This window comes from Solea senegalensis, linkage group LG11, assembly GCF_019176455.1.
Source record: "Solea senegalensis isolate Sse05_10M linkage group LG11, IFAPA_SoseM_1, whole genome shotgun sequence".
Taxonomy (NCBI): Eukaryota; Metazoa; Chordata; class Actinopteri; order Pleuronectiformes; family Soleidae; genus Solea; species Solea senegalensis.
Genome location: NC_058031.1, coordinates 15,783,501 through 15,803,236, shown reverse-complemented (window position 1 = coordinate 15,803,236; position 19,736 = coordinate 15,783,501). Strand labels below are relative to the sequence as shown.

General features: G+C 41.5%; 2 protein-coding genes across 3 annotated transcripts; one reads left to right on the top strand and one right to left on the bottom strand.

Annotated features, from left to right (window-relative positions):
- Nucleotides 1-817: 817 nt before the first annotated feature.
- arhgef16 (Rho guanine nucleotide exchange factor (GEF) 16) lies at nt 818-12,612 on the top strand. Its single transcript, XM_044037757.1, has 15 exons — nt 818-1,021; nt 2,209-2,878; nt 3,191-3,239; nt 3,859-4,022; nt 4,596-4,652; nt 6,099-6,259; nt 7,637-7,789; nt 7,883-8,012; nt 8,358-8,432; nt 8,532-8,624; nt 8,713-8,864; nt 10,283-10,465; nt 10,970-11,037; nt 11,679-11,780; nt 11,877-12,612. Exons 2-15 carry the CDS (start codon nt 2,303-2,305, stop codon nt 12,014-12,016), a joined length of 2,103 nt encoding a protein of 700 aa, XP_043893692.1. The 5' UTR covers nt 818-1,021; nt 2,209-2,302; the 3' UTR covers nt 12,017-12,612.
- A 3-nt stretch (nt 12,613-12,615) lies between these two features.
- On the bottom strand, nt 12,616-17,388 carry ybx1 (Y box binding protein 1). Of its 2 annotated transcripts, none has more exons than XM_044037759.1 (8): nt 17,115-17,388; nt 15,294-15,357; nt 15,062-15,095; nt 14,882-14,971; nt 14,401-14,739; nt 14,005-14,090; nt 13,356-13,641; nt 12,616-12,952 (listed from the first exon to the last, which is right to left on the bottom strand). In XM_044037759.1, exons 1-7 carry the CDS (start codon nt 17,221-17,223, stop codon nt 13,401-13,403), a joined length of 963 nt encoding a protein of 320 aa, XP_043893694.1. In that variant the 5' UTR covers nt 17,224-17,388; the 3' UTR covers nt 12,616-12,952; nt 13,356-13,400. The 2 variants fall into 2 exon arrangements, with proteins under 2 accessions (XP_043893694.1, XP_043893695.1); XM_044037760.1 differs by having other exon boundaries at nt 14,464-14,739.
- Between the last annotated feature and the right edge of the window lie 2,348 nt (nt 17,389-19,736).

Below are 19,736 nucleotides of genomic sequence, written 5' to 3'. Positions count from 1 at the left end.
TCAATTAATTGTTACATTAACATCTAAATAAATATGAAACTGTACCAAAATATTTGCAGTATAGGTAGATAGATAGATAGATAGATAGATAGATAGATAGATAGATAGATAGATAGATAGATAGACAGACAGACAGATAGATAGACAGATTAACGTGTAAAAGAAAAACCAAAGAAAGAAAAACAAAACAAAACAAACAAACAAATAAAAAACAAGGAACAGAGCAATTGTTAAACACTTTTTACAAGTTTACATGTTTGAAAAGGAGCATGTCCAGTCAAATTAAAACATATAACATGGTGGAGTGGTTCTTTTTTGCCAATGATCAACACTGAAGTGGTTTTGGTTTATGTGCTCTCAAATTCATAGGTGTATAAAACCTAGTTCAACTTATTTGAAAATTGGTAGACATTTTAAGATTAAACTATTATGGCTCATTTGTTTATTTAAGTGTTCAATCACCTGATTGTACCACTTGTCTGACTGGGTCCAAACATAATAACAGTTTCCAGTTTTATCTTCATTTAAATTTAAGTTCAAAAAGGGAGGAGGTATTTAGCTGCAACATGAAACTTCACCAATACAGTGAAACTTCACCAATACAGTTTACACACTGTACCTTTAAACCTTTAAAGTTGGTGCAATGATAACTGATTTGTGGAAATTCAATGCAAAAATTAACTTCACTTACTTCACTGGTGACCTAATATTTGTCATGCTTTTCTATGATTGGATGACGCCCACCTCACCTGTAGTGACGTAGCAGCTTAATGGGCCCCTGCACTCACTCTCACGCGCGCACACACACACACACGGAGGAGGAGGAGGAGGAGGAAGTAGAAATATGTGACAGAGGAGTGAAGGAGCAGAGTTGTTGTTACAGCTGCACCTCTGAGCTACAGACTCAGGAGAACAGCAGCAGCAGCAGCAGCAGCTGCTCACACTCACACACACACGCACAGATTCACCGGGACCAGCACTGTGCTGTCTGTCCGTCCGTCTGTGGACTCGCCTCACGCAGGTAAGACCCTCTTTAAAACAGCACAGGCTCCGTGTTTGTTGAACTGCGTGTCACCTTACCGTGGGAATGTGCGGCAGACATTTTTCTCCCTCCCTAATCCGACTTTGAGGGAGCGAACTTAATGGGAGTTTGAGACTGAGAGTGAGGGAAAAAAGGCTGTTTTTTGTCATAAAGGAAACAGAAGAATGGTTAAAAACGGCATTTAAAGCCAGTTTATGTCTGTCTGTTGTGATTGTTCTCACTTAAATACTAGGTTTAATAACTTGTGTGTTATAGTGTGTCTGCACTTGACTTGGTCTTTATTTGTTTTGTCAAGTGTCAAGTTTAACACAGACATATATGATTTTATCACGATATGCAACAAAAATCACTAACAAGAAGTTTATTGTGGTAAATTTCCTTGGATGGCGAAAATCATTTCAAAAAAGACAAAGCAGCATACAGTCCTGGTGGTTTATTTTAAAATGCCTAAAGAGGGAGCCGTTTCAGATGTTTAATAGCATTTGCAATTCTTGTTTTTCCACTTTAAAATGTTCACGTTTTCAGTAATGTTTGTAACAATGTGTGCTAATGTTATAACATTAGTAGTACACTTGTGTGACGTTAGTAACATGTTTTTTTTTTTAATATAACATCATTTTGTAATGTCAGTTATTGTTTCTGCAACATTCGTTTCCTTAGGAAGTTTTCAGAAAATGTGCATTTGTCCATATTTCTTCACATTTTCTGTTAAGTTTATGGACACGAACCAAATGAAGGTATGGACAGATGTCACTGATGGCATATTTTTACAATTATCAACATTAGTTTTATATTGTCTCTGTGGTGCTCAGATTTGATGGGACAGTTATTACATTTTTATTTGTGTGTGTGGGTAAGCGCAGTGTGGGAGTGGACGGTGAGTCATGGGTTGAGTCCCTTGATATGAGTTGGAGGATGGAGACAACTCAGTGCTCTGTCCTTACGGACTGTGTGAACGAGCAGTTGGATCATGGGATACTACAGGCTTCCATCTTCAATGGGAATAGATTTTGGAGCCCCTCTGTAGGTCTCTCATGGTATTTGAGGGTCATCTGTATTACCCCTGCTGTTTTCATCCGTCTCCATTTAAGGTGATTGTTTATACAGTATATGTTCTCTGCTTGTACTTTACTTATGTCTGCTGCCATCTTTCCCCCGCTGCCCAGACTCCTCCGATGTTGTAGGAGCTGACGTGCTCAGTCGACCGGGACGAGGTCACAGCACGAGGACAACGCGTCCGACAACTGCGTGGGTGACACCATGTCCGACAACCAGCCCGACAACCGCGTGGGTGACCATGCCCCTCTCATTCTGGAGACCCAGTTCTCCACAGAACTGCATATATATGAGCCAGGTGATGATGATTACTGCCAGTTGCCAAGCCCCTCCACGCCCCAATTTGAAGAATCTACACCTCAGGAGGATGTAGTGGACAGGCTGGTGGTGCCTCAGCAGGTGGTTTTAAGCACCCAAAGTTCAGCAGCACGAAAGTTCGGCACCAACCAGCTTATCCCCAAGAATTTAGCTTCATCTGGGCGGCCTAAAGTCCGCCACCACACAACGGTGGTTACGTTTCCAGTGGGACTGGAGCACTCGAGCACTGAGAGCCGGAGCCGACACTCAGCCCAGGGGGTGGATGTTTCCTGGGAGGATTACGACAGTGATGGAGATGGTTTTTCTCTGAGGCGGAACCGCAGGAACAAGTCATACAGAGCAGCTGTGACCAGCCTGGATATTGATGCCATCGCGTCAGGACGAGAGGCTGTGTCCACACTGAAACCTGTCAGAGAGGACAGAGCGCCCAGTCCTGGTCCAGCTCGCAGCCCTGGACGCAAGGTGAACATGTTCTGGGGTTGGGGTCTGTCTGTTTGTCTGCGTTGTGTGTGTCTAACAGCCTCATAGGTCACAGCCAGTATTGACAATAACATGGTTGATGATCTCTGTCAAATTCTCCTTTCATCTTAGTGATAATGTTTCCATTTTCATATTTACTAATGTTGAGTTTTTTAATGATGAAAAAAGTACAACATTTGATGACTGAAAGAAAGAAGCAAAGATGAAGAACGAATAACATGCTAGGAGGGGTAAAAAAAATACTGATTCACAAGTATTTCACACTGAAACGCTGTAATATTGTTTCCCTTGCAGCGAACCCTGGGGAGAAAGAGGAACCACAAACGTGGATCCTTCAAAGATGGTATGTTCCCTCATGTGTCAGTCTGTCTACCGCTCTAAATTTAACTACATGACTGCAAGAAGCGGGGAAATAACAATGACATTTGGTGTGGTTTTTTTTTTTTGTGTGCCAGTGTTTGTTGACTTGCTGGATTTGATTTGAAAAGTAGACGTCATAATCTCCATGCAAAAGCACAGGAAAGGTCCCATAAGGCAGAGGAAATCATCTCTGAACACTCCCAGCATAACTGAACATCTGCCGAGTCCACAGTCTTCCAGTCACTGACACTTTTTTTTTCCCTAAAAGCAGCGTTTCAGTTTTAATGAAGTCAAATTTAAATGTGGTAATTGAGGAATTGTAGAGCTGATGGCTCTCTGGATCAAAACTGTCTAAACACTGCTTCTTTTTTTTTTTCATCCATAAGAAATGATTTTTAGAAAATCCAACATGCAAGAGAGATAATCTAGGAAAACACGTTGTTTACTTGAATGTCCAGTATGAGATGATGAGATGAGACTGTAAGAGACTGACGACTCTTCCACTCCTTCCTTTTCCAACCATGTTGGAAACCTACGGATTATTCTGATTTGTGACTGAATAACACTGTTCTAATGATTCTCTGTGTTCATGCAAACCTCAGCTACACCGCGGCTCTACCAGGAGATCCGTGAGCGAGGGCTGCACTCCACCAACCAGGATGAGATGCTGGATGACTTTGTGGTGGTGGAGGCTCCTGTTGAAGACCAGGGCATTGTGGTGAAGAACTACCGGCCGGCACAGCTCACCTGGAGCCAGTTACCTCAGGTAAAGCTCTTTATTATACTCATAAGTACACTGTATATAGTATCCTCTGAAATGTTACACACTAGACCTTTAAGTCCTCTGATAGTGTGTGTGTTGGTGTGTTTTTCTTGCTCTGTAACTTTGATTTCAAACTTTTGTTTGAAATCTCAAAACTTTATCCTTGCCAGACCTCTCTCTTGCTGTCACTGTCTTTGTCGTCGTCTACTTCTTGTGTTTGGAGTTTGTTCACAGCTCGTAAGCTTCATGCACATGCTTTACAGCTTTACTTCTTTGTTTTTGGTGTATTTCGGTGTCAATGTGGCAGCACCACATACAGGCCTGACATATGTACTACAGCATTTAGAGTACCGTCGCTTCAGAGTAATTTCGGGGGTTTCAAGATTTTTTGAAAACAATGCCGCGTCAAAGGAAAACTTTTTGAAAACAACAAAGAAAATGATAGTACTGGGAAAGTTCTGTTTCGGTGTGGATATGGCCTAAACTGGATGAATCTGTCAGGCGGACTGAAAACAATTTACATTTTCAAAACAAACTTTAACTTTGCATTGATCTCTTTTTGTATTGCTCACAAAGGTGAAGGACACAGGAATCCTGACACTAATCACAGCTCAGGAGAGAAAGAGACAAGAGGTAAGTGCGTGTGTGTGCGCGCGCGAGCATGTGTGTTTTTTGCTTTTGTGTTCTGGAGGAGGTCGACGTTTGCTGCCGTGTGAGAAACATCTTGTCAGCAGTGTTGTTCAGTATCTGTTTTCGTCATTTGTTGTTTGTGTTTTCTCTGAGCTGCAGAGAAGAACAGACACAGCATGTAGTTATTATTACCGGAATGTGTCGCAGTAATTCACACATCATTTTGATTTTGAAGAGAGTCTACATTTATACAACAGAGGCTGTGAGATGTAATCAGTCAAAAACAATGTCTTTAATTAGACACTTGCTATTTAAACCCCCTTATCTCCACCTCAACTTGCCAATAATATGTAAGGTAGTTCACTAAGAGACTTTAGAGATTCTTTTACAAAGGGTTTTCTAGGAAATGTAGTTGGTAACATGGTTTAACAACAAAGACAGTTGCATTTTATGTAAAATAACTCCTGGGAAAACAACTGAAAACATCCCAGACTGAAACCATGCTAAGGGTAACATTATCTGAGGGCGGATTTTCCCTTTTGTAATGCGTCTTCATGAGTCGTCTAAAAGCAGATGCTGTGTCAATACCAAAGGTTGACCGTGTGTGCACTACAGTGCCTGAATAAAGCCACACCCTGCCAGTGTAATCTCACTCAGTTTCCCACCTGTGTGGCTGCTAGTGTCGTTCTTTTGTACCTTTAGAGTCAACCAATGAGTCTGAAGAAGTACTAAAGACTAGCTTTCCATGGCAGCTTGAATGTTACATTACAGTAATGTGAAATTCCAAGGCACTTGTACTGTATATACAGTATGTGTGTACTAATGACAAATTAAATTAGAATCTTGAAGAAGGACAAGCTGTAGAATCATAGAAAGCTGATTTTAGCTCATAATAGAGTTCGGATGCATTAATCCAGGAAGCAAACCTCTTGATATAGTTAAGCTGATGACCTTTGGTCCTTTCAGAGCTACTTCAGCTACAAACGCGTGTGGGAGGTATGATGTCACCACTTGATAGTTCACCTAGCGCCATGGCCACAAACGGCAGAGGTTAACAAACCTCTCATTACAAAATATTTACAGTCAGACGGAAAGAACTGCTGCACCGTGGATGCTGCTACAAAATCAACCACAGCTGGTGTGTCATCCACCTCTGTCTGCTGCTGTATTTGTGTCATTTGTCTAATTGACAAACCATTAAAGTATGCAGACGGCATGGAGTCTAAAACATCAGTAGTAAGCACCACTGTTCGGTCAGCCTCAATGGATCGGAATGCATTGCAGCCATAGCAGGTCTTTTATTTTGTGTCAGGGACTTGACTGGTTCTGAAGAACATTACACGGGAGAGAGGACAAAAACGAGAGGAAAGACAGTTGAGAAGACACGAATAACTGATGAATTGCTAACGTGTTCCACGGCTCATTTTGGTTTGTGTGGTCACGTGACAGGCCATTTTTGAGATTATCACCTCGGAGCATTCGTATCTGCACAGCCTGGGCATTCTGGTGCGCCACTTCAAGAACAGCGAGGTGCTGAGGAAAACGATGACCGCCACAGAGCACCATCACCTCTTCTCCAACATCTCTGACATCCACAAAATCAGCCAACGGTGGGCAACACATTCCTTCAGTCTTAGTTGTGTGTGAGAGTGCAAAGGAAACTACTGTTGTTGTGGGGGATGTTGTAAAAAATGTCATGTGTGTGAAAGGGGGCGGGAGGACGGTGTTTTACCTGTATATACTGTCTACTCTGTTCACATGTTTTAAAATATGCATCATACATGTGCGTGTGTTTGACATTGCGTTATATACATTATGTTGCCATTGAGTGGTGGTTTCAGGTGATTTTAAAGTTTCAGGGAGAGTATTTATTTGCCTTTTCAGATCCTGTCGGCCTCATCAACATGTTTAAACATGCTGCCCAAACTGGTTCTACTGCTTCGCTGCTCTGAGTGGTATTCCCAGCTTTACAGTGATAATGTTCTTGGGAGCAAGCCTGTGTTGCTCTTTGCAGTGTTGGTGCTGCTTTATTTTGAATGAAAATACTTTCTCTTCTGGCAGCAAGAGAAGTGTTTCCCCCGTCTTTGATCCTGCTCTTGTCTGTTTCCAAGGAAATGGATCTGTAAAGCTATAAGAGAGACGGTGGTGTTTCACAAGCTGACTTACACTATCTGTGTTTGAATGTGTCCTCTGGGTTGGGCTGTTAGGTGTCATTTTTCTTGGCTCTTGTTTCTGATAAAGACACTTTGTAAGGGTGGGGCTGAAAGCCAAGTCCAGTCAAAGGAGAGCCTCTGGGTCACTGTGATAGAGTTAATGTAAACATTTAAATTACATTTGGTTAGTATTTTATTAAAGTGGGAGCTTGAAATTATCAGTCTTGCAGATGCACTTCTGTATATCGGAGCAACTTGCATTTTACAAAGCTACACAGAAAATGTTGAATATTAAAGCTTTTGCTTTCATTTAGCCTGTTCATAACATTCATTCATCCATGAGTGAGCCAATCACATGCGTAAAACTATTTTTAGTTTGGAACACACAGTGAATGAAAAGACCTGATTACAAAAAAGACATTCGGAGGTGGTTTGGGGACACGTGTGGCCACATTCCTGAGCATGCATGGACGCAATCTGTCCTCAGGACATTTGAAAGACCGCCTCCTCGGCTGATATGCGTTAAACTAAATTGTATTTTATGTTACAGCAGTGGGAGTAGAGCTTTGATTCACACACACAAACGCATTGACGACAGATGCATCTATACAGTCAAACTCGTCCCTCGTGTTCACAGGAATCTCACAGATTGTCGTGACTGACTTGAAACATTATTAACGTCAATATTAAAAATTGATAGTTTATGTATCAATATATCAGTTCATCCTGAACTCTCTCCTCACACAGTTGTGTATCCTGCTCTGTATCCCACAGAGTCTGTGGGAGTGAAACCATCGTCCTAGCACTAACCTCCCCCTCTCTTTCCATTTTCAGGTTTTTCGAGGACCTTGAGCGGCGTCACTATGACAACCCAGTGATTCGGGACATTAGTGATATTGTTCAAAACCATTCTACCCACCACTTTGAGCCCTACATTGCCTACTGCTCCAATGAGACCTTTCAGCAGAGGACGCTGCAGAAGCTGCTGTGGGTACCAAAACTAACTGGGCCAATGCTGTTGATTTTCTGCAGCAGCCTAAAGCAGCGCTAAATTTCCTTTTCATCTTTTGTGTTTCTAAGGACCAGCAACACTGCATTCAAAGAGACTCTGAAGCAAATTGAAAGCAGCAATGATTGTGGAGGCCTCCCCATGATCTCCTTCCTCATCCTGCCCATGCAGCGAGTAACCAGACTGCCTCTGCTGCTGGATGTTAGTCTCACACGCACAGATCACATACCTGTCACTGGTGGGCACGTAACAAAGAAAAGAATTTAGATATTTCTCAACTCAGGGGAAACTGAGGATGGGAAAAATACTACCCCTATTCTAGTAATACAGAGCTAAATGCAAATCGATGAAGTATTCCTTTAAATTTCACAATACAACTGAATATCAACATGTAATACAAAAGCAAATCAGAAAACATTTGAAAAGACAAATAAATTCAATGCTTGCCCATCATAATACATGACTCATTTTCTTTACAGTTACAGTACAGTATGTGTTCATACTTTATACAATATTGAATAACTTCTATACTTTTTCTCCTCTAAGACAATCTGCCAGAAAACTCCAGACAAGACAGCGGAGTACTTTGCTGCTGTTTGGGCGCTGCACGCCATGAGCAAGGTAAAGATGCTGTGAACAGCTTGGATGTGCTCTCAAGGGACCACAGTGAAGCAGACTATGAAGTTTAAGGTCCCTATTGTCATTATTGCAATTTTACAGTTGGTCACCAGCTGCAACGATGGAGCAAGACGGATGGAGAGGACGGAGCAGATGTACACCATCCAGAAACAAATGGATTTTGGCAAAATCAAGGTGACAGAGCTGACCAGACAAGATGAAGTGTTGGCTATGGGTGCAGTTGTGAACGACAAGAATCCTGATCAATTCTGTGTCCTCGCAGCCGTTTCCCCTGGTGTCGTCATCGCGGTGGCTGAAAAAGCGCGGGGAATTGACCGTCTGCACTGAGGAGCTGAGCATCTGGAGGGCGTTCAGCAACAGAAGCAACTACCTATTTCTCTTCAACGACGTACTCATTATTACAAAGAAGAAGAGGTCAGTCGGTCTAAAATCCACTTTTACAGTTGCATCCTCCCTGACTCTAAGTTCCCACTGCAGCCAAATATGATTTCCCGCCTCCCCCCCAAAACAGATCATTTCAGGCAGACTGTCCACACTGTTACCAGCAAACTATCTGCACTGGTTGCTTTGGTTACAATGTAGACATACCCATCATTTTGGAGGAAACTGGAGGTGCATCATCTCTCTCTCTCCAAACAGTCGCTTTGTCAAGTATCGGCATGATCGCAGCCTTAAATTGTATTGTCAGATATTGGCAAACTATTAAATGTGAAAATATTCACATTTAAGCTGGAAAGTTAGAAAACTGGTTTTAATTATGAAAACAAACGCTAACTGATTACTCGATTATGGAAATAGGCCACTACATCCTTGACTTCTATGTCTGGTGCCCTCTACAACTATTATTTCTTTTATGTTTGTTTATTTTACTCAATGAATTATATATGTATCTACATCTGCTGTGATATAAGTAGGCAAAATATTGTGTCACTTTTACTACAGAAGAGACTTGGGCGCAGGGAATAAACATGTATATATAATGTATATATCGGTATTAGCCCAAGCACTCCTGACATATATATCGTGCATGTTGTAATGTTCTATGCTGTATTCACAGCTGGCTTCACTGCACGTAGTCGCTTTTTGACATGGTGAGAATGACGCAAAAGACCATTTGAAATCTGATTTGAGGAGTGAAAGCTTTCAGACTGAGACACATCTTCAGACAATTGACTTGAATGGCATCTAATCACCTCCAAATGTGATTAGACCCACATTTGAGAGAATCAGATTTCATGTGGGGATTTTCTCTGTCCAGACAAAAATGCAAAAAAAGCCTCAGAAAATATTGGTGGAATTCTCCAGCCTTTCAGTTGCAGTCATTGAGACACAGGCTTTTGGGTATGATGGAAATTGTTCATGAATCTACTAAATTCAGGGAAGATGGGCTTGAACACAACCCTTGAGAGAATGTGTCTTGTTTTTTACTGGTGACTCCAGTGGACAACATGTAGCTAATGGCTGACAGGGAGCATGAGAGACAGGAGGGGAAAGGGACAGAGAAAGGAGAGAATAAGGATGAGGAGCGTGCATACTTGAGATTCTTCGATCTTGCATTTAACAAGTCAGCGTTCTGTTTTGAGTTAGGGAGAAACTAAACAATGTCAGCTCAGAGGAAGGACTGGGCAACAACACTGGGAGTCATTCTGAGTATTGTAAAGTCAACACTGAGGTGGTAGTGTGTAGTGAATGCAATTAGCAGATAGTCAGAGCGCAGTCGTTTCCATGTGTTCTTGTACAAATACACAATTTATTATCTGCAGAAGATTTGATGTTACTTTGTGTGGATATTGATGTGAATGCTAAAAAAAAATATTATCTTGTACATCTAGTGAGGAGAGCTTTGTGGTGATGGACTATGCAACACTGGAGAATTTGGAGGTGGTAGTTGTGGAAGAAGCAGAAGGACGGATGTCTCCGTCTGCAAAGAACAGCTACCATCTTTCCTTCAAACTGCAAATGAGCAAAAACAGTGAGGGGAGATCAGAGCAAATCTCCCTGGTGGCAGAGTCCAGGTACTGCAGATCTTATCTAATCCCTTAGCCATGTTTAATGTTCAATGGGCCCCATGCACAGCAGCCATTTTGACACAGTAGAAAAAACACTGGTGCAAATGATCAAATTAATGATGGCTGAGTTCCATTGAGTTTTCTCAGTTTCAGGGTGCATGCTGGCTCACTCACTCTCATACTGAACTCAACAATCAAAATGGCTGCTGTACAAAGGGCCAATAAGATTTGAGTGTTATAAAATGACATAAAATGCAGATTAATCTGGAATTATGCACACTCCTGATTGGGTTTCTGTCACATTACCTACACAAGTGCAAATACAAACTTGCCATTTCTTTTCCTGCTATGTCTAATATATTGTGTCTGACTCCCTCTACTGACAGAAACCTCAACACCAACCCAAAATGTCCCAAATTCATGTACATCATATCAGCCGTTCACATGCACATTGGACTGTACTGGGTGAGGAGTTGTGCTCACTGGTTCCGTTTTGTCTCCTTTGCTTAGGGTGGACCGGGCACGTTGGATAGTCGCTCTAACAGAGCACAAAAAGACAGGCTTCACTTGTTCAGATGGTAAGTCGTCAGCACTTGTACGTTGTTGTAAAATAACATTTGGCCTTTTTGAGACGTGTGTATGTGACGTTTGAAATAGCTTCAGACATCCGTTCTTATACCTTTCATCTATAAATGATGCATTTGTCATGGAAACCCACAAGTTGGGTAATAATAAGATGAGAACCATGATGAGAAGACGCACATGATACAATGATGTATTATTTAAAACTGTGTAGTGGTAATCCAAATTTTTGTTTTTGTATGTTTTCTTTTCCCTTCGCCTGTTTTATATCTTTCCAGCCTTCTTCAAATAAAATGAAAAACATAAATAAGGAAAATGTTATCTTTAAGTGTCCTCACAGGTTTTCAATAGTATATTATATAGCATAACAACGTGTGTAAATTGGCACCTTCACAATTTGCTGAACCCACCCTGGGGATCCACAGTACAAATGGAGCAATTTTTCCCAATCCCTAAAGATGTTACATCCTGACAAAATGACTGATGCAAGGAGATTTTCAAATTTTAACAGCACAACAGGGTTCACAGGTCTCCTCAGAAAATCATCAAGAGCCACACATTGTATTTAGTACTGAAAATTGAAAATATACCCATTACATCAAAACCGTTCCACTTTTTCATGGGTGGTGTGTTTCAGGTCTGCCACAGTATGAAGCCACCAAAGCCTACATGCCAAAGGAAACGGATGACCTTGGTTTGCAACAGGCCGAGCTTGTGATCGTTCTACATAAAGTGGAAGGTCAGGCCCCAATTGTGATTCCAGATCAATGACTTGTTCTCTATGATTAATAAAGAAACCATGCAAAAGTACTTAAACGCAAACTGTTCTTCCCAGGCTTTTGCTTTGGGGAGAGAATGCGAGATGGAGAGAGAGGCTGGTTTCCAGCGAGCTGTGCCACAGAGATCACCAACCCCACTGCCATGGAGAACAACGTGCAGCGCATGAAGCGCCTGCGCAAAGAGACCAATGTTTGAGTGACCACTCTATTGAAGCAGGAGTGGACAAATGAGAACACCGTTCAGTAGATCTGCAATGCTCGCGTTCGGTTTCAGTTGATACCTTGTTGCTGATGAATTACACTGGACAACTACTAGGAGGTACTATACGGTTCTTCATATGTAATGGACTGACTTTTTTTTAGGAAACAAAGCATTCAGTGGCCATTAACCCTGGCCTGGTGCTGCAATGGTACAGGTTTTTGCCAGTTTTATGTTCAGGCAGGTTATGTACTGCAGTTCATGTCAAAACATCATCCAGTTGAATGAGAAGTTATTAGTTATAGTAAGAATTTTATTACAGGAGCCGTCACAGATGAAGACCTTTCAAATCTAGGAGCTTTGTGTCCATGGAAAAACAAATTATTTCCTACTTTCATGGAGTCATTGGGGTTTTGGTAAACAGTTACCAATCAAATTGTAGTTCATCGTACCAAATGTCACCTTTGGTTGATTAATGTTTTTACAACACCAAGATAATGTTTAAGTATATCAAATGCGAATAGTCATTGTTAACTCGTCTACTGACTGACTCATTTCTTGTTTGAAAATAAAGAGAATCACCACTAGAGACATTCTTCCTGGTTTCTGGACTTTATTTGAGCTTGCATTTTGTTAAAATGTTTGAATACATAAAAAGTTATTTAAAAATGTCAAACTGACCAGATATCAAATTCCATTTTTCTTTAAAAACCATTTGGTGTAAAAACTTAGGACAGATTTAGAAAAACATTTGCTGTTTCCCCAAAACTTTTGTAGCTGTCACATAAAAATAATGGAAAAAAAACAAGTCTGCATAGATTCTGCAGGCAATTGGTGGTAATCTGGTCAAATACATGGTGCAAGCTTGTGACGTTCGTCAAGTCAAATCTTTATTGCTCAGATCTTGTTTGATGTTTCTTGTTGACAAAAAAACTGAAAAAGAGAAAAACGACAAATTAGTAAATCATGTGTATGTTGTTTTAATTTGATAATGTCAGTCACTTGGGTTTAGTCATGTAGTTCATGAGCATCAGCACCAGATTGACCATCACTCCAATGCTAAGCTAGTATGAGATAAACAGCGAGTGAGCTCCATTGTGCCTGAAGGGTTTTGCGTCATCAAATCCTTCGCATTACCTCATGCTTTGGATCACCCATTATAGACCCAATAAAGAACACATGACAAGCTCTGCAGCAAAGGTTTTATGTTTCCCACTGTATATTACTCAGCTCAAGAAGACAAGTGTGATGATGTCATTTACAATAAAATGTTCCTGTAGCTAAAAGCTAATAGAAATCTTGACCCTGAACAGACAGTACGAGGCTCCTGACTCACCCGGACGATGGTAAAGATGGTAGGTGCCGGTGGGCAGTTTGCTTCCTACTCAGCCCCACCCTGCTGGGCCTCGGGAGCGGACGTTTTCTCTGCAGATGTGTCACCTCCTGTCTTGACCTCCTTGGTTTCCGGGCCTGGTTTGCCACCAGTTGTTTGGCGTCTGCGGCGGTAGTTGAAGTTACGACGATAGCGCCGCTGACGGGGCTGTTGGTTTTGGCCACCTTCACCGCCCTGATTCTCCTTGTCCTCCTCACCGTCCCGCACCGGTCTGGGACGGGGTGGACCCCTGGAGTGAATTAAAAGGAAAGACTGAGCAAAAATGGGTTCCATGTGAACCGAGTAACAAGTGGAGACAGCGTGCAAAGAATTTGTCTGGGATAAGATGTAGCTTCACACTAGAGGCAAGTGCTGCTAAAAAATGTAAGTGAGACAACTTTGGATGCACAGCTGCAATTTGAGGTTAGACTGCAATTAAAGAGCTTCTCTGGTCAAAACAAGTGGCATGTATTATTAATAACACAATAAAAAGCTTCTTTCTGGAAGACAATTTGCATTTGGTTGCTCGAGGCCAGGATCCAGTCAAACATTTTGCTCTCCTATTACTGCAGCCCTTCATCAATGAAGCCAACATGCAAACCATGGTTTGTACCTTGGTCGGAAGCCTCTGTAGTAGCTCTGCCTCGCTGGTTTGTTGCCTTGGTCTGGACCTCCTTGGTTCTCGTCACCCTCTCCTCCCTGAAAGCAAGCAGATCAAACAGCAACTAACACGCAGCTTTTGCCAGCGTCTGTACACAGGCAAGGAAACGTACTTCAGTCAACAGGCCTCAGTTGTAATGAAACTGGCCAGGTTGCCATTTTAGATTTGAGCAATTTTGCAAAAAAATTGGTAAGACCCCCGATACACCAAGTTTTTTTTACCACAACCACGTGAGCGCTAAAAAAGGAGATTGTTTAGAGTCAAGTATGACATCAACACCAAAGGTTCCAAATTCGTAACGGAATAGCTGGGTGCCTGTTTCAGGATAGTAGCCCTGTGACGGCGTACCTCAGTCATTTCTCCGCGTGGTGCGTTGGTGTAAGGGGGCCGGCGGCCGTAGCGTCTACGTACAAAGTATGGTGGGTAGCGCCGTCTGCCAGGGTAAGTGGGTCTGCGCTGCTGTTGCTGCGAGTCTCCTTCAGGGGCACTCTCTCCCCCTTCTCTGGCTGGTTTGTCTCCGCTGCCAGTCTCGCCCTCTCCGTCACTCTGGTAGTTTTCTGGATAATCACCACCACGGGGTGGGCCCCTCCTTCGTGGGTAGCGCCTATAGCGGTTCCTGTCAGCAGCATACTTACTTCCCTGTACGGCAACACCTCCTGGGCCGGTGACATTTGCCGCTTCTGCTCCCTGTACACAGATTTATTTATTTAATCATTTATTGGAACTTCATTATGTGATTATCAAACTTCATGGTCTAGAGGACAAAAAGGCTGTGAATTACAATCAGCTTTATATACACTGCTAAATTATCAATCAAAGCACAGTTTACCTTCTCTCCCTCGACTACATCAAATTCCACGGTTTCTCCATCCCCAACACTGCGAAGGTATTTCCTTGGGTTGTTCTTTTTTATGGCTGTCTATAAACATTAAACATTGAGACGTGAGATTTTAGAGCTATTGCCACTTATGAAATAAACAAGAAGAAACTAAGATTACCTACAACTTACCTGGTGAACAAAAACGTCCTCTTTTGTGTCATTCCTAATTAAAGGAAATAAAAAACGTTTTATTATTGCAATATGAGGGGCACCGCAGGATAATAAATGTAACCACTATACAGAGAACAGCAGACAAATCGTCTGGTAAGCTTTGTAAGCAAATCATAGCCATAATAGGATTGGGAATGTACCTTCACTAACAAACACACACACAAGGGAAGCGGGGGTGGGGTCAACTTACCTATTGATAAAGCCATATCCATTCCTGACATTAAACCATTTGACTGTACCCAAGACTTTTGTTGCTGCAAAAAGAAATGAATCTGAATTAGTTTATGATTTAATTGGTAATTTACTATTTAACCTTACATTATATAGTATCACAATATGTATGGATGAAAATGTTCATAAACGCTGCTTTGTAAAAGCAAATAATACAGAGGCCAGGGATAATGTGAAAAGTTATATTTAACTCCCAACTGTCATCCTTTTTATAGATCCTGATGCTTAGGGGTGCACCAGGCCAGCTGCACTTGGTGTGAGGCATGACCAAAGAGGCAACCATAAGCCAGTACTTATTTCACCATATCTCATGATAGAATTAAGATGCTTATTATTCGCATCATCTGTGTGACTGACTTACACGTACACGTCGAAATGATTTAAGCTAAACACCGTGCGTTGTGGTGACTGACAGTGGGTCAAAGTCCAACTCGTACAGACCCACTATCCCATTTCCAGCCGCACTGCTCAAAGCCTGATCGTTTTACACGTGGTTGAGTCGCGCCCGGATACGTTAGCAAGCAGCGGGCTCAGCTGTCTCGTTAGCTTAGCTAACTGAGTTTCAACCATGTGGTTGGATTACAGCCAGTAAACTAAAATGAAGACTACATATTAGACATACTTTATTCACTTCAATATTTTGTAAGAGTGTAAAACTATAGGACTGACGCAACGGTTCTCTGCCATCAAACAACTTGAAGGCGTGAGAAATCCGTGGAATCATATGGCGGACATTTTGGGTGGCCCCTTGAGCCATGCAAATAGCAAACACTAGCCGACTAGGCTAACACGGGATCGTTAGCTTAAGTAGTTAGGCCAAAACGATAGCTCTTAATGCGAGGAAAACACGGCAACTATTGACCGATACAGTTGAATATAATAAAAGGACATTGGTGATCTAATTTCACCATACGTATACACACTGGAGTGGACTTGCTTTACAAATTTTAACGAAAAAACATCACGGAGGAACCGAGCTCTGTCGTGTGAACAAAGGGACCCGTGGCTAATGTTAGCTTGTATTCGACGGCAGCAATGGCCGTTGGGAGTGCAGTGTGAAATACCTCCATGTTCCATTTTGAAGTGAGAGTATTAATTGGAGCGGCATAGATGGCGTTCACTTCAACCCCGACGTTAACTGCTAGCGGACAGCAGCATGTGTACTGTGACAGTGGCGTTGTCGTACAGAATCGGAGTTATAGCATGACTTAACTTCAAAGGGTCGTACGTGTGACGGCCAACCGGTAACATGACATTCTGTGACGGATCCGAAACTGTACGAGGCCGGTCGACATGAGATCACACTCGATTTTATTATTTATTTATTTCCAATTACATACTCTCATATGGATGACATTTATTTACACACAACGCTGATGATGTGGACAACTGCGATTACTCAAATTAACATGCAGTGGTGAGGACATTTGGGACAATTTCGCAATTAAATGTCCAGCTCGACTGGTGACAGCAAAGGAATTAAAGGATTATATTATGCTCAATAAAACCTATTCGATAATTATCATTTTAGACCGAATATTACTTTGCAAAAATCGCATTAAATATACATTTCGAGAATAAAATGGTCCGCTAACTTTAGCAGTATTTATTTGACCCAGTGTCGCTATAAAATGTGCTTTGTGACTTGACAACGGTGGCGGATAACCATAGAAAGCAGCCGGTTCGTTAAACCAACGACTGCCGCATTTGCCGCATCTCCTTGCTCCCAAACCACGCTAGCTGGTTAGTAAGCTAACTAGCTAATTTCTCATAGCCTTACCAATGACCTTCTTATCCCCCGCGGAAGCTGCGGCTGCCGGGCTGGATGGGCTCTCCACATCGTCAGCGGGCTGCGGCGGTTGTTGTTGTGTCTCGGCCTCGCTGCTCATGTTCACTACTGGGTGGTAACGGCTTCTGCCGGCGGCGGCTCTCTGCTATGTTTCCCGGTGCTAGATGGTAACCTGGGCCGGCGGTGGTGGGGGCTACTGCCTTCGGGCTCTCAGCTTTCCTCTTTCCGCTCCCGTTGCCGATCGAACTGGGCAGAATTAGACCCTGTGCCGGGGAATGTTCTTGTCGGAGGCCCGCCCATAGGCAGTTGTGATTGGCTGGAATCCTTAAGAGAAACCTAGGTAAAATATGATTGGTTATTACAACGGTCAATTTCTTTGACATGAAAATGATTGGCTATGGCATAGCGTACCTGTCCATTTTGACCGCCCCAAAGTGACGTCAAAGCCAGACGAGTCAGACAGATAACCGTGACACTTGTGGAACGGTGTCTGAATGTCTGTGTCAATGTTAGTGTTTTGACAGATTTTTACAAATTGTACGGATACATACAGAAATAGGACGACTAGAATAACTACCATAGTGTCTCATTTACAAAAAACATGGCGCCGTGAAATAGCCTCAAAAGACACGTGTTTCCCATGTGAGGGCAAATGAGATCTTCACCTTATGTGACTTTTTGACAAACGTGCATTGAAGATTGAGACTAATGTTTCTCAGCCCTTAGAATGGAACGCTCACTTTGTATATACCTACAGCAACACAAAAGGCTGCATCACTATCAAAATATTTAACAACTGTATGTATGTTTATCCCCATGTGCATTTCTTTATGAAGTGTGATGTACTATTTGAAGTTACATTGTACAGTTGAGGAGGTGGTAGCTTTCAAACACACTGTTTGAAAGCAATTTTATTTTGCTCATATTTATTCACTTCATTGATCCCATGACTTTGTATTGTTACCGTTTGTTCCAAACCAAAACACCACAGCAGATTCCATGTAAATACCGGTTTGAAAATTGAATCTGATTCTTACACCACTGAAGTGTTAGGTGGAAAGCACATTTTAATACTCTATATAGAACATTGAGTTCTCACCAGCCTATACAGTCTATCATTGTCAGTGTACACTACAAACTTCACTGCAATAACATTGAACAACCGAGGCCACTGTGCAATGACACAGACACAATTTATACTTTTCATTATTTCTGAAATGTCATATTAATTATCCAAATCAACACTGGTATGGTTCAGACAAAGGTAATCTGAGGACATGTCCGAGTGAACTACAGTATTTTGTTAAATTGTCTTATATTTCTTTACATCCTGTAATTATTCAGGATTCCCTGGTGGATTTTTCAAGTTCTGTCAATTCCATCATATATGTATATATACACACACACATGTATGTATATATATATATATATATATATATATACATATATATATATGTATATCATATATCTATATATATATACTATATATATATATATATATATATATATATATATATATATATATATATATATATATATATATATATATATATATGAATACACACACATATATATATAGATAGAGAGAGAGATTTGATTTTTACAAAAATATCCTTATTATATTTTAATTAGGCTCAAATTGTGAATCGTGATATAATTCACTCATACTGTCCCGGATGATAAATTAGTTACATGATGTCCTTATCTTGAGTGAATTTAGAAACTTCACTTCCAGTACAGAGCAGATAGAGCCAGACTGAGAGCGAGGACTGCGCCGCAGCCCCCTCCCATTGTCATGTTAATGCTTCACTGGCACTGTTTACGAGCACAGACTGATGTGTGAAGAACTCAGTGTTAATGGCCAAGCCCTATTCTCCCACACAAAGATGGACTTTAGCTTTGACCCCAGAAATGTTCCCCACGAAGACCCCCCCACACACACACACCAAAAAAAGAAAAAACAACCTTCTTCCTGCCTCCATAAGAACAGAGTCTACATCTGAATGGATTCTTTTGTGCCAAGGAGGGAACATGGTCCAAGGCAGAAGAGCAAGAGCGTGGATGGGGGAGGGGCTCAGAAGGCCTGAATTTGTATGGGTGGCTGGGATGAGGAGAGGTAACCATAAGTTCAGCAGAGGATGGCTTGGCAGTGCAGCGAGTGCCTTTAAGGACGTTCTTGGCTTACACAATTAAGCGTTTTGCTCCTATGCATCACTCTAGCCAGATTAAAATTGATTATTACCCGCTATCACTGCAGTGATGCATCTCTGCTCGATGCCTGAGTAAAAGAAATGCCTTTGCAAGCTAAGAAAAAAAAAAAAAAAAAATCACACTGGGAACACAATGTTCCTAAGATTTCGAACACATGCATCTGCTTATATACACATTCAGTGAAAAGCATAAATAAAGACATGAATAAATAAAAATGGCCTAATAAACAACAGCATATTATCTTCAGATCTGCTATTGTTAATTTTGTATTAAAATTAATAAAATGTCAAATTGGCAGCATTAACATATTCTTGTGAGTGTTGTTAGCCTAATGTCATGTATTCATAATTTATATTAAATTTAACAATATAATTATTATAATATATATAATAAAAGTATTAA

Bases quoted from the DNA above. Each gene is read 5' to 3' on its own strand.
- arhgef16 (XM_044037757.1), top strand. From the start codon at position 2,303: ATGTCCGACAACCAGCCCGACAACCGCGTGGGTGACCATGCCCCTCTC. The intron at 7,790-7,882 runs GTGGGTACCAAA...TGTGTTTCTAAG, and splicing joins AGGACGCTGCAGAAGCTGCT to GACCAGCAACACTGCATTCA. The intron at 11,038-11,678 runs GTAAGTCGTCAG...GGTGTGTTTCAG, and splicing joins AGGCTTCACTTGTTCAGATG to GTCTGCCACAGTATGAAGCC.
- ybx1 (XM_044037759.1), bottom strand. From the start codon at position 17,223: ATGAGCAGCGAGGCCGAGACACAACAACAACCGCCGCAGCCCGCTGAC. The intron at 15,358-17,114 runs GTAAGGCTATGA...TTCTTTTTGCAG, and splicing joins GGGGGATAAGAAGGTCATTG to CAACAAAAGTCTTGGGTACA. The intron at 14,740-14,881 runs GTAAACTGTGCT...ATCTGTGTACAG, and splicing joins ATGTAGTCGAGGGAGAGAAG to GGAGCAGAAGCGGCAAATGT.